This window comes from Cajanus cajan, chromosome 2 (assembly GCF_000230855.2).
Source record: "Cajanus cajan strain Asha chromosome 2, NIPB_CcT2T_4, whole genome shotgun sequence".
NCBI lineage: Eukaryota > Viridiplantae > Streptophyta > Magnoliopsida > Fabales > Fabaceae > Cajanus > Cajanus cajan.
Genome location: NC_138518.1, coordinates 28902316 through 28916813, shown reverse-complemented (window position 1 = coordinate 28916813; position 14498 = coordinate 28902316). Strand labels below are relative to the sequence as shown.

Below are 14498 nucleotides of genomic sequence, written 5' to 3'. Positions count from 1 at the left end.
GAATATATCTTTATAATAAATTATAAAAAGAGAATAAAATACTTTATAAAAAAATATGGAAGAGAAAAATAAAACTTAAATATTATTCTCTATCACTAAATTTTCAAATATAAACAATTATCTTAATTATCTTAATATTTAAATATAATATACAAAAAATTAAAATTATATAAAAAATTCAGGGGGCCATGCCCCTAATACTTAAAGTAAATCCGTCCTTCACTAATCACTACTGCTCAGATATTGTTCAGATAATTCGAACATTATTTACAAGTATCAAACAATTTATATTTGCTATATAAATACAGATATTGTATAGATAATTCAAATTGTAACAACTTTTACTGCTCTCAAATACCATATTAGACGCTACTTTCCACAAGAGACTAAGGTAGGGAGGATTCATTTTCTGTAAATTCCTCTGCTTAACTAAATTTCACTTAACCTTGAGAAAATGGATTGATGCTACTATTGCGCAATGATTTATCTTGAACAGAAAGATTTGGGTGAAGGTTTTCATCGTCTTCAAATGTTGTCCACCCCATTGTGTTCTCATGTTTCTCTTCTCCATCGTTGCGCATATTTTTCATCTCTCCAACATGATCTTTTTTCACCACATCCAACACAACACCGCCATATCGATCACACCATGGTCTTCCATAACAAGTAAGGGCACTATTAGTTACAGTTACAAATTTTGGAACACATAAGAATAGTTCTAGTGCTAAGTGGTCCAACGTTAACATATGGGGGGTTTGAATGATTAAAAAAAACTCAAATATAAGAGAGGTTATGCTGACTCACTTGGGATTGTAATTTTTTAACTCAGCCTTCTCCTCTGGAAGTTTGGTAGAAATTGTTTGCTTCTGATCATTCCTGTTTCATAAAACAAAAAGTAAGCAGTGGCAATAGTTAAAATTTTAAGGGTATCTTTAGGTAAACTTCCGAAAGTACTTAAAAAAAAAGAAGAAAAAAAATGAAATAATTTTATCTATAAACTAAACTTAACTTATGTACAACTTGATTTGTAAAATCTCTTTCCATTTAGTTTTTTTAAAATCTTAGTTTTAACTTCGTAAGCTAGTTTTTTCTTATGGAAAATCTTCTCTTGATTTTCCTTCTTATAATTTTTCTCCTACATGTATTTCTAGAAAATCTTATCCAACCAACTAAAATCGTGATATAATGAAAAGCAGAAGGATATAAACATGGAAAATTGACAAAAGACATACAAGAAGTTGAAATTTGTGTTTGTGCTCCTCATTTCTGTCGGAATTCTTGGCAGCTCCTTCTTTATCTTGTCCACCAAAACCTATTCATTCATAAACAAATTTGGTTCAATGTTCAAAATTAATTAGCTCTTCATGTTCTTTTCCAAAAGCAAATGCAATTTGCAGAGTTTGAAAACAAAGTAAGCGTCTAAAACCTTATCATCCACCACAGAAAAATCAGATGGTGATACATTAGAATGCATCTTGTTCTTCATTGACACCTCACCATATGAAGAAAGCTGATAGGAAGCTAAGTAGGCCTCACTATCAGAGCTCTCATTTAGAGACAAAGGAACTGTGTCATCTTCTGGGTCACTTTTCTTCAATTTCCTCAACCCATCAAACCCCCATTGTTTTTTTGCTGATTTCTCTGCTTCAACACCATGATCTCCACCACCACCATGCCCTTCTCTCTTACTCTTATCCCTATGAAATAGAGTTCTAAATGGTTTCCTCTTCATCTTCTCTGGCCCATCCCAGAAGGGGTTGTTTTCCTTGGAATGCCTCAATTCACTTTGGGTACAGACAGAGGGAGAAGGGATTCTTGATTGTGGTGAGTGCATGTGTAAAGTGGGTGAATCAAATATGCTCTTCTCCATCGAGTTTTTCCCATGTTTGTTTGAAGATCCAAAGTTGAAAACTGAGGTTGCTGCCTTAACAACCTGATTCCTTGCATGCTTTGATGATGTCTTCTTAGAATTTGAGTTCTCTTTGTTCATCAAGCACTGCTCATCCTTCAAGTCAATCTCAGACCATTCTTCCTCTGAAGTTTGCTTCGTGCCTTTTGACCCTGCAATCATCACATCCCTCCCTTCAATCTCACCTCCTTCAAGTGTCATTCTCACAAGTAAAGGCCTTCTTGAAGAGTGGTACTCCCCTTCAGAAATGCATTTGGCATGAAGAAGTTCCTGGCATCAACCAAGAGAAAACAATAACTTGTGTCAATAATTCAGCAACCATGTTGCATTTCATTTCTGATTGAGTAACTCACAAACAGAACTTGTTATCAAGACTATCCTAGGTTTAAAAAATTATCTATCATCGTGCTCTCAGCGGCAGAGTCAAGGATTTTAGAATCTATCGGAGCCAATCCGTCACATTTGTCTGAAAATTTTCCACAACACCAAGCAGTGGCGGAACTTGCATTAAAAATTTGGAGGTGCCAAATTATTATTTTTATATATAAAATTATAAATTAATTTTTTATTAAATAAAAAAAATAGAATTTTTCTTTTTTTACTCAATTTTTTAATTTTATTATAATTAATAATATAATAATATATAAATATAATATTAATATATATATATATATATATAAATATAATATATATATATAAATAATATATATATATATATAAATAATATATATATATATATATATATATATATATATATATATATGTGTGAGGAACGTTAATATACTCTTACTTATTTTTTAGTTGGAGTATGTTAGCAACCTATACCAAAATTTTAGGACAAAAAATTACTCATTTATTTTGATTTGGTTAATTTATATAAAGGATATTATAGTAATTTAATTTAATTTTAAATAAAAATAAAATATTTTTTCTTTTTTATTAACTTCATTCTCTAAGTTGTTTCTATTTTTTATTAAATTCCTTCTCTAACCCACTTCTCTTTCTTATTAACTTTTTTCTCTAACTTATTTATCTCTCTCCTATTAAATTCTTTCGTTCTTTCTTATTATATTTTTTCTCTAACTTATTTATATTTCTCCTATTAAATTCCTTCTTTAACTTATTTCTCTCGCATCTCACATGATGTCTCCTCTCTTTGAACAAATAAAAAAATATAAACGACTTAGAGAATAAAATTAATAAGAGAGAGAAAATATTTTATTTTCATTTAACATTAAATTAAATTACTATAATATCCTTTGTACAAATTAACCAAATCAAAATAAATGAGTAATTTTTTTTTTCCTAAAATTTTAGTGTATATTACTAACATACTTCAACTAAAAAATAGGTAGGAGTATATATAGAGGAAATTTATTATGAGTGATGAGAGGATTAAAATATAACCCTTAGATTAATTTCTTCTCACTTGATTAAACCCTAAATTATATATATATATATATATATATATATATATATATATATATATATATATATATATATATGAAAATTTGGAAAAGTCTGTCATAGAGAAGCCACTGACACCAAGGATCACCATAAAACTGCAAACATGATTACAATTGGTGCCCATCGGTGCACCTATTTAAATTTTTTTTTTTTTTTTTTTTTTTTTTTTTTGCAACATCCGTGATTTAAAAACCTTAATTCTATCCTGTTATGCTCTGTATAACCTTTTTTCTACCAATCCATCTAATGTATTTGTAAAAAAGAAAGTATTTAATTATTTTTATATATATATATATTAAGTGATTAAAAATATTTAACAATACTCATTTGTAGGATCCTTCATTTTACTAAAGAAGTATAATCACTCTAGGCAACAAAATGAGAGAAATATTTGAGTCAATGGCAATTGAACTAGAATGCTGGCCAAACTCAGATTCTTCTAAATTCTACTTTTTCCATACTCAAATGCAAGTAATAAAAAAAGTGTATGAATGATAAATTTTTAAATATAAATAAATTTTATCCAATTTAATACTTACATTTTTTAAAATACAAATGGTTTAATTGATAATGACTTTTTTTTTTAATCTTAGTATCAAGTTCCAAGAAAAGACGGTATAAGAAAAAGATATATAATTTATATTAACTAAATCAAATGATAAAACTATTAGCAAGTCATTCCCTTGTATCCTTGAATAAGTTCTAGTACTCGAATTCTCTGAAAAAGATGGCAATTGAGAAAAGAGTTCTCACTAAAAATAGTTGATTTGACAAATAGTTATAAAGTCTCTACTAATCTTATCTATACCTATATATAAAAATAATTATTTGTTTTTTTTTTCTTCTATATATAATACATAATTATTGAACTGTTTTATCTTTAAATTTTTAAATTATAAAATATAATATTAAAAATTAATTATTTTTATAAATTCAAGATTTAAATCTAATTTCTCAAAAGAATGAGATAAGGAATGCCTGATTTCCATTATTATCAATAACATTTATAAAAATGAATGGTGACTAACATTCTTATTTAATGCACAAATGAGTTAATTATTTTTGGGCATAATGGAGTGGGAAGGAAGTGAGGTAGCACGAACCTGTAGGAAGATAAGCTTATCTTTGATGAGAAGGGGATGATGAAGTTGTGGAGGAGGGGAAGCAAGAAGGGTGTGAAGCAGGTGGGTCCTGAAAGCGGAAAGGTCAGCTTCAGAAAGGATGTCATCATTGTGAAGCGCCACCAAGTTGAGCATCTGGCGGAGGGAATCTTGCTGCCATTTGAGGTTGTCGGAGTGAAGCTGCCAGAGCCTGTGGTCGGCGGAGACCAAACCGCGCTTCTTGAGGCCCAGCGGAAGAATGGTCTTGCAGAGGGAAGTGATGGAGTCGTGCAGAGTCGAGTAGTAGGCGGTGGGTGCCTTCGAGTACACCATTTCTCCAACCAACGATGCAAATGCAAATGCAAAACGGATCAGAGGGAGCGATGATGTGTTTCTCTTGTTTTCTTTTGTTTTGAATATGGGATGCTGCGCTGAACGGTCACATGATAGTGCGGGAACTAGCCGTTGGGTGTGTGTGGGGTGCCAAAGCAAGTGCTACGTGGCTAAGACAAGCCGGATCTTCGGTTTTTTTATTTATTTATTATATTATAATTAATTAATGCATAATTATTTAAATTATATACGCATAAATATTATAATGTATAAGATTATTAATTTGTGAAATTTTATTATAATTTAAAAGTTATTTTATTTTTGTTTTGAATTTTAATAAGAAATGATATCAAAATAAATATAAGAATTAATTTTTATAAACATAGTATAATTTATATAAAAAATTAATAAAAATAACTGTGATAAGATTCTATGAATATTATGTTAATTTGATTTTTTTAAAAAAATATTTTATAATTTTAGTTATTTTTATAAATATTAAATTAATTTATTTTATTATATTCACACCATATTATAAAAATTTTAAAATATAAAATCATTTCAATAAAATTATTTGAATTTCAATAAATAATATTTTAAAAAATATATATATTATCTTAATTTTATATTAGTGATCATGATTTTTTTTCTTTAATTTAAATTAAAATTACTAATAAAATACATTAGTATTTCATTAAAAAAATTAAATATATTAAAAAAATTAATTTATTAAATTTATGCAATATATGCTTATAAAAATATATCGTAAAATAGTGATTGAATTAGTTGTTATTAGATATTGAAATTTCTTAATTATTAATATTTAATTAACAACTTTATTAATTAAAAAATAAAAATAAAAATTATTTAATTAAATAAAAATAAAACATAAATAAAAAATTTATCTTACACCTAAAATTTATTAGACACGGACGTGGAAAACGAATGGCCGTCGTTTCCTATGCCTCCTCTAGTGGCTGGATTCCAACAAAAGTAATTGATTTTTTTTAATAAAAACCTAAGGTCTCTTAATTTTTAGAAAGTTTTTTTTTTTGTTCGTCTCTGGAGTGGGCCGATAGTAGTGACTAATCTCCTCGCTAGCCCCAAGATTTAACGCGACTGCATACACAAGGCAGGATTTGAACCCCTGACCTTGCTTAAGCATGAATCAACCCCTACCGCTGAATCACACGCTTGAGATTTAATTTTCAGAAAGCTATGTCATATTAAGTGTATGAAATTAATAAATTGTAAAATACGTATAATCATATTAGTACTAAAATAAAAAAAAGTATGAATATAATGATAATACTGATATATATTGTAATAACTCAATTTTTTCTGACAAATGTAACGACCCGTTATAGTCCCTACACTTAGAGGAATCACGCTAACGATACTAATCATCTAAGACAAAATATTAAGCTGGATAATAGAATATACACATATAGGAAGTGATAAAAGAAATTAAATATTTATATACAAAATATAGTACTATGTATATACAGTCATCCAAAATTATACTGTCCTAGTGCCGGTCAAGTACAGACAAAACAATTATTCAAAATGGTAACTCTGACACGAGGACAAAACACCATGTCTCGTAGCAGTCACAACAACTAGCTTCAACCTGACCATGACCTGTTCCCATACACAATGTGATCATCGCAGTCCATCCACATGGAAACAGAAGGGTAAGCTAGAGTTCAATAAACATTCATACAAGTATAGAATAGTAATCTATACTACACAATTATCCAATCATGTCCTAAGGGACTTCCATCTCAATCAACCATCAACCAATCAATCATGAAGTGAAACACCATACACTTCATCATAATAGCAATCATGCAATAAATGCAACTCATGACAGATATCAATGCATATCAATCATCTAATGCATCGTCACGCATTCACCTAGGAGATCTCCCTGACAACAGAGCAATATAAGTGACATCCCAATCCTACTGAAACCACCCCAACCGTTTTCACGCCCAATGCGCCCGCTCGGTCACAGCTAACCGGGATATAAATCTCCACTCGGGTTTACTTGGATGATATCATTTACACACTTAGAAGTTCGGTTCCACTGTCAGGTATAGTACAGCTGGATACAAGCTTACCACGACCTTGGCATGTATTACTAAGTCACTTGTGAAGTTCGCCCACCGACTATCTGCAAGGAACCACGCACCTTCCCCAGTACTTGGTTAAGGGAATAACCCTCGACCTCATATCCCACTCCAACACTAGCTAAGGACTGAGAGGAGACTCACCCAAACTAGTGGCCTATCCAAGCACGACTTGTTAAGTCAGACGAAGAAACTCCTAACAAAGTTTTGAGTGAGACAAATATAATACATGTTGTTATATCTAACAAGTGTGTTAGTGTTTCAAAAAAACATAAGGACAGGGAAAATGAAGAACAAGCATATGCATCAGACGACACAAGACTAACAAACAAAAGGCTAACTCAAGTATCCAACAAGTCAAATCAAGAACAAGATAAAAGCGCGTCAAGCACAACCTAAAGCGAAACACAAAGACTCATACGAAGATTGGTCAAAGATAATTTGAAAGTCTGCCAAATACAAGTTGACCAGACGAAAGGAAAAGTCAATGCATTAATAACAAATGCTTAGACAAAGGTCAAGATTTGAGCTACATATAAACTACCAGACGTAGACGAAAATTGTCATGTAATCACCTGAGGAATCAACTTTCAAAGGAAAATTTGAATATCGTCCACACTCACAGGAGAACACATGAAGTCATCGGAATTGTGAGAAGAAAAGAAGAAAGGAGAAAACCAAGTGCAGAACTAAAAGCATGCATGTGTCAGAAAAAGTACATTACTTTTCTAGACAAGGACAAAATTACACAACTATGAGACCAAAAAAGGTTCCTAGGTCTCTGCTAAACTTAGACACTGCTGCTACCAAGACAAAGAATACTTCACGCAAGGTCTATCACAAGAAGCAACATTTAATGCAAGAATCTGAATATTAAATGAGAAGATCAAACTAGTCGTGAATGAATATATCTGCTTCAACGGACACTTGCAACGGGCAGATTTCACAAGACTATATAAAGGTCTCAACATCAAACCTTAAAATGTTGGGTGTTTGGCCTGAAATGGTTCAAGCGAGAAAAAGAGTGATATCCAGCCCATGATGCAACGAAACCAGAGATAGAGCGTATAGAGTCAAATGTACCTTAGTGTATTCGTCTCTGTAAACTAAGGAGTTCCAAACGTGTACATTTTAGGAACAAAACCTTAGTGAGTGTAGAAACTTATGTATCCTCTTTGTGAGAGCAACTCAAACACTCAAACCTGATTATACATCTATCACATGTAAAGCTTGAAGAGGCTAGGAAAAGAATACTTGTAAAAGCCCGGAGGGGCTTGTCAAAGAATACTCATTGCGAGCCTAAGAGACTGATTAAAGAATACTAGCGCTGGTGAGTGAAGCTGGTGGGCCAGGAGTGGTTAAGAATACTTGGACCAGGAGTGGTTCTAACCTGGACGGTCTATAATACTCACTGCTAGCCAGAAGTGGCTGATAAGAATATACTAGCACTGGTGAGTGAAGCTGGCAGGCCAGGAGTGGTCGAGAATACTTGGAGAACCAGAAGTGGTTTGAGAATACTAGATTTGGTGAGTGAAGCTAGCCAACCAGGAGTGGTTGAGAATACTTATGACCAGGAGTGGCCGTAACCGGGATGGTCTAGAATACTCAAGGCTTGGAGACGTCGAGAATACTTGGACCAGGAGTGGTTCTGACGTGGGTGGTCCATAATATTCAATGCTAGCCTGAAGAGGTTGATAAGAAGATACTAGCTGATGGAAACTTGTTTGGAGAATCCGGATTGACGTGAATCCTCTTCAAGTTCCTCCCTAGATCTTCGGATCCTTGATCCTTCCTAAGCTTGGCTAAGGTCTCCTATGGAGGAGGAGGCCTTAAAACCACCAAGGTTTGGTGGAGAACTCTCCCAAGAGGCGCCACTCCTTGATGAAGAGATAAGCCTCTTCAATTCTCGCCGCACTCTTCTAGTGAAGGGATAAGAGAATTGGATGAATATCAAAGAGGTTTAGGGACTTTTAGAAGAGAGAAATTTGAACAATATTTCATAAATGAAATCTCAATACATCCAAAAGTGTTTTACAATGAAGGAAAAACGAAAATATAGGAGTAGGAAGCTTGGAGAGTAAGCTAGCCTTAACCATGGTTCACTAGGAACCATGGTAAGGTCTAGCTAACCATCCATGGTCTAGAGGCTTGGAAAGCAAGCTACTCACTTAGCTTGCTTGGTAAGCAAGCTTAGGAGAAGCTTGTGCTTCAAGCTTCTAAGCTTAAGTGTGAACAAGCAATGTGAACACAAATCAAGGTGGGCGGCTCATGGACTTTATTTTACTCTAACCGGTTTTGAAAAAATGTTGATTTGGTTTAGTTAGGTTCATCCAATGTGAATGAAACGTAGCTAAATCAAATTTATGAAAAATTAGGAGTAAAATGAGTCTAATATGTAAAATTTTGCCTAGGCCCATTTCTAGGTCCAATTGCTAGTAACACTCTCTAGCTTGCTAGTTACACTCTCTAGCTTGCTAATGCCACTCCCAATCCTAGTACTAGAAAACTAAGAAAATAGTGTATTTCTAGATTAGGTTAAATGGAGCCAAAGTGTCCAAGTAACCTACCCTAGAAACAATATACAATAGCTAATAAAAGGAAATAAAGTGCCTCACAAATACAAAGGCAAAAATACACCTATACAAGTATCTACTATATACAAGGTACAAGAAATCAAACTATACAATGTATGTACAATAGAGACTATGAGACTAAAAAGAGGAATCATACTCAATACTCATATTGAGCATAGGTCTAAGAAGCACCTCCTCTCTAGAAACCTCCTCTAGCCTCCTAACCATGGACCTAGTTAAAGGTCCAATGGTCTTCAAGTGTGAGCCTCCTTGGATCAACTTTCACCCTTCTTGGTCTTACCTCTTCCAAAGGGATCCTTGGGGATTAGATTTCCATCATACCCTCCCCCTTCGAAAGGATTTTTCCTCAAATCCCGTGGTCCTTCCACAAGGATAGCATCACCTACAAAAATAAGAAACAAAGCATTAGTAATGATATATGCATATAATACATGTGCAAAGTGCACCCTATGAGGAATCCCTTCTATAGTCCTAACAAGGGTTCTTAGACTAGGAAGGATGGGTTCTCTAAGCATAAGAATAGGATCCTCACTATAATGTAGTCTAAGTGTAAAACTAAATCCTAAAAATGTGAAAGTGCTAAAACTATAAGAAACTAATGAAGTAGTTCTATATACAAAGATATCTTGCCTAAGGTACCCTATGTAGTAACCTAGGCTTCTATAAGAAAACAAAGTGAATATAATAAGGAAACTACCTAGACAACCTTTGATCATATTATATGTTAGATACATTAGGGAAGAGGGTGTAAAGAGTTTAGAAAAGTCATTGAATCTAATTTGGTCTTGAAGGGAAGTAGTAAAGTTAAGTTCAAAGAAGTTTGAACTTCCCTTAAGATCAAAAATAGAAAATAAGACACCATGAGATGTATCTAGTAAACAATATAAAACAAAGGTTGGGTGCTTTATTAGAACAACTAAAGTAAGAGAAGTCCTAAATAGACAATGGCTGTCTACTTTGGGCACCACCAAAGTAGTAGCATAAGAAGTAAAACTAGGTGAAGTCCACTTCTTCTTCACTAGACTAAGAACTTGAGATCCTTTATTTTCAAAATTATTTAGGTTGTGGATCTTAAGCTCTAAGTCCGTGGTAGCAATAGAAAAAGAGCTAAAATCTTGGTGAAGAAGAAAAGTCTTTTTGCAATCATTTTTAATAGAAAAGTGACTTTCCTTTATCACAAGATTTTTGGAGGAGACACTATCCTCCTTACTCTTTTCCAAGAGTAGTGTCTTTTTAGCATTGAGAAGGTAAAGAGGTTGTTCAACTAGAAGACATTGTTTTATTGAATGATTTATTGAAAATTGACTTCTAGGAACAACTTCTTTGGAAGGGACACTTCCTTCCAACTCTATAACCTTCTCTCCCTCCCTCTCAAGACTTAAGAGGTTTTGTTTTTTTTTTTCTAATTTTTCCTTTTTTTTTTCTTCCTCAAATTTCTTTTTCATGACTATTTGATCCTCTAACACTTGGGAAGGTGTAAGAAGAGTCAAAGTATGTTTCTTGCCTAGATGGACTAGGCGAATTTTGTGGCTAACACCATCATGAATGGCTTTTCTATCATGTTGCCATGGCCTTCCAAGTAGAATGTGACTTGCATCCATTGGAATGACATCACATAAAATTTCATCTTGGTATTTTCCAATGGAGAAAGGCACACTTACTTGTTCCTTAACTTCTATAGGTCCATCCTCATTAAACCATTGAAGTTTATAAGATTTAGGATGGGCTATAGTAGTTAAGTGAAGTTTATTAACCAACCTTTGACTTACAAAATTGTTACAAGATCTACTATCAACAATGAGAGAACATGTTTTCTTGAAAATTTTGCATCTAGAATGAAAAAGGTTCTCTCTTTGTGATTGATCTTGTTCTTTTAGTTGGTTAGTTAATAACCTTTGGGCAATTAATAGATCACCCTCACATGGTGTTTCCTCATATTTATGTCTATGGGGCCTAGAAGGCCCTTCACCATCATGTCTTTTGGGCCTAGTAGGCCCATGACCCTCATTGCCATGGGGTTTGCTATTCTCACCCCCAACACAAGCTTTTTCAACAACTCTTTTATTGTTTCATTATTTTTTTCATTTTCTATTTCTTTTCTCCTAATATATTCCCTAAGTTTTCTAAGCTCATCTTTAGTGCTTTTATGACTCTTAGGAGTATGATGACCATGCACACTACTCTCATGAGAATGATCACTCATTTTTGCAAGAGAAAAGGTTTTCACAAGTCTTAAAGAATTTTGCAAGTGAGTGATAAAGATTTTCACAAAAGAGTTTCTCTTTTTGGTGTAATACTAAGTACTTGGAGATCTAAGTATACAAGTTGCACTATCAAGGGAGGTGAGCTACAAGGAGCCACTTAATAACCAAGCCTTTTCAAGTGGAAATTACTAAACCCCCTTATACCTTTCTTACAAAACAAATTTTTCACACAAGCAAGTTAAGTAGTTGTGTGTGTGTGCACGAAACCCCTAGTAGGCAAAGGAAGCCTTCTAAACGAACTTAGAAATTAAACAAGTTTAAGGAAGGCAATTAAAACATATACTAGTCGTAGGGTCCTAGGGTGGAAGTCCAAGTGACACTTGAAGTCTTTTGGGACACTTCCACAAGGTCTAAACGTAGTATGAAAGCTAGTAAAACTAGGTGTAACGACCCACCTTAGGTCATCACATCAATAACCAACCAAAATAAAAGAGCATTTATAATAAAAAAAATAGAGCAAAAGCCAGCTACGCTAGAGTGTAAAAATTGTTTTCATAATAGCAAACATAAGTATATTAGTCATTCTCAGTAAAATCATACAGTCATCCATAATATATTAACATTAACCATTAACAGAAACACCCTAGGTGCTGGTCAAGCTCTAAGCCTAGCCACTTCTCAAAGCAGCTACCCAGAAGACTCCTTGCTATCCTATGGCTTCACACCTGATCTGCTCCCCCACATAGTGAGATCATCACAGTTCCACCACATGGAAACATAAGGGTTAGCACGTATAAAACCAACCATAGTATAAATATCATTTAACAATTATTTGTTCAAACCAACATGTATTTCCAAGATAGATATAAACCAATAGCATACATATTAATTAAAGAAATCCATAACCCTAGTATACAATCCATACCATATGTATACATAATCCACATCCAAAGCAAAGTCACACCACCGTATAATCCATGATGTAACCAACACATCCAAACCAAATGTTGGCCTCAACACCTATCCAAACCAAGTGTTGATACGGTGAAACATGTCAGCAACCCATGTCTCACGCCTAACCTCTCATGGAAAGTATACAGTTGGATTACGTCGTCACGTAACCCTGGTGGGGTCACCTCATCCATCGGTATGACTCGACCCAGACCCATACCGGTAGCAAATAGATACTTAGAGGAGTACTTCAGAATCCACCTAACATCTGAAGTGGTTTACTATATAATCCTTGGAAAATTTCCAAATTGGAAATCCTCACAATGGGATTCCGAAATACCATATTTTCTCCAAAGATTATATCCCTGATCTCACCAAGAGACCTCCCATCCATAACCTTACTCCTCTCAGTCCTATTTACTTTTCCAAACCACATACACATACTTCATAATTATATATATAAACATAATCATAACCATGCCAAATTAAATATCCAAAACAACCACCAACTTGAATAAATAACAACCATCAATTTAAATAAATAACAACCTTCATACAAACAAAATAGCATATTAAAAATTATACTACTCCTATCATGCTCATGTATACTAGATTAAGTCTTATAAGTACTACCCATACTAGATTAATTTTATAAATGCCACCCTTACTTGGATAATCCTGAACTGAAACTCGGGCAGAAACTGAGACTATAGCACAGCTGCCTCCCCAAGGCTCCTTCCGTCTAAAATAGGGGCCGGAGCTAAAACTAGGACAGAACCTTCTCCTCTAGATTTCCCTTGGTCTTCAAAGAGAAGAAGAGGGAAAGAAGAGAGTATGAGAGAAGAGAGGATGAGAATGAGAAGTGTTTCTTGGGATGGTTTGCAATGGAGGAGTGAAGGCCTATTTATAGCCTCCAAAACACATTAAAAAATGTAAAATAATGGAGAAAAAGATAGACAAAACTAAGTGGAATGAATTATAGAAGTTGGTGGGATGAATTAATGGAGTTGGTGTGAATTAATGGAGTTGGTGCCATGTTCTTTTCCGCACCGACTTTGGCTACTGATTTGGACCTTATAGACAGCCGAATCTGAAAATATTTCCTTCATGCAAGTTGTAGGATTTTCTCTTATCTTTCCATAGCCACCAAGTTTGTATCATTTGAACAACCACCGACCAAGTTATACCCCAAATACCGAGGCTTGCCAATCAGTCCAGCGAGAAACAATTGTATTAATAAAAGTCCAATTTTGACCTCCTAAACGACCGATTTTGCAAATGGCTATTTCTGAAAAAGTTGTGCGTTTTTCTCTTAGATTTCCATTGACACCAATTTTGCATCATTTGGACCATCACAGCCCAAGTTATGCCTCGGACACTGAGACTAGTCAGTCAGCCCAGCGAGAAATGATTCTAAAAAAAAAATTTCACAACTATCTAATTAGATCTAACAACACACATATCTTTCTAAGCATAAATGGAGTGTGAATTATCTATAATTGAAGTAAAATATAACCACCAAATTATGACCAAATACCACATAGTAATAATGACAATAATAATAATAATAGTAATAATCATGTTGAAAACTGAGATGTTACAATTCTCCCCAACAACAAAAATTTTCGTCCTCGAAAATTCACTTACTCAAAAGAGATATGGGTATTGATCCTTCATATTGTCTTCCAACTCCCAAGTGGCTTCATTAGTGTCTGCATCCCAAATAACCTTCACCAAATTAATAGATTTACCTCGCAACTTCTTAACTCTCTTGTCTGCCACTGAAACTGGTTGTTTCTCAAAAGTTA

General features: G+C 33.6%; 1 protein-coding gene across 1 annotated transcript; it reads right to left on the bottom strand.

Moving 5' to 3' along the window:
• Positions 1 to 201: 201 nt before the first annotated feature.
• Positions 202 to 4905, bottom strand: LOC109790510 (uncharacterized). Its single transcript, XM_020349674.3, has 5 exons — positions 4480 to 4905; positions 1427 to 2179; positions 1233 to 1312; positions 805 to 876; positions 202 to 654 (listed from the first exon to the last, which is right to left on the bottom strand). The coding sequence occupies exons 1-5, from the start codon at positions 4807 to 4809 to the stop codon at positions 441 to 443; spliced, it is 1449 nt and encodes a 482-aa protein (XP_020205263.1). The 5' UTR covers positions 4810 to 4905; the 3' UTR covers positions 202 to 440.
• Positions 4906 to 14498: the final 9593 nt, after the last annotated feature.

Coding starts and splice junctions, on each gene's coding strand:
- LOC109790510 (XM_020349674.3), bottom strand. CDS start 4,809: ATGGTGTACTCGAAGGCACCCACCGCCTACTACTCGACTCTGCACGAC. Junction 2,180..4,479: donor ATAAGCTTATCTTCCTACAG/GTTCGTGCTACC, acceptor GGTTGATGCCAG/GAACTTCTTCATGCCAAATG. Junction 655..804: donor TTAAAAAATTACAATCCCAA/GTGAGTCAGCAT, acceptor TTGTTATGGAAG/ACCATGGTGTGATCGATATG.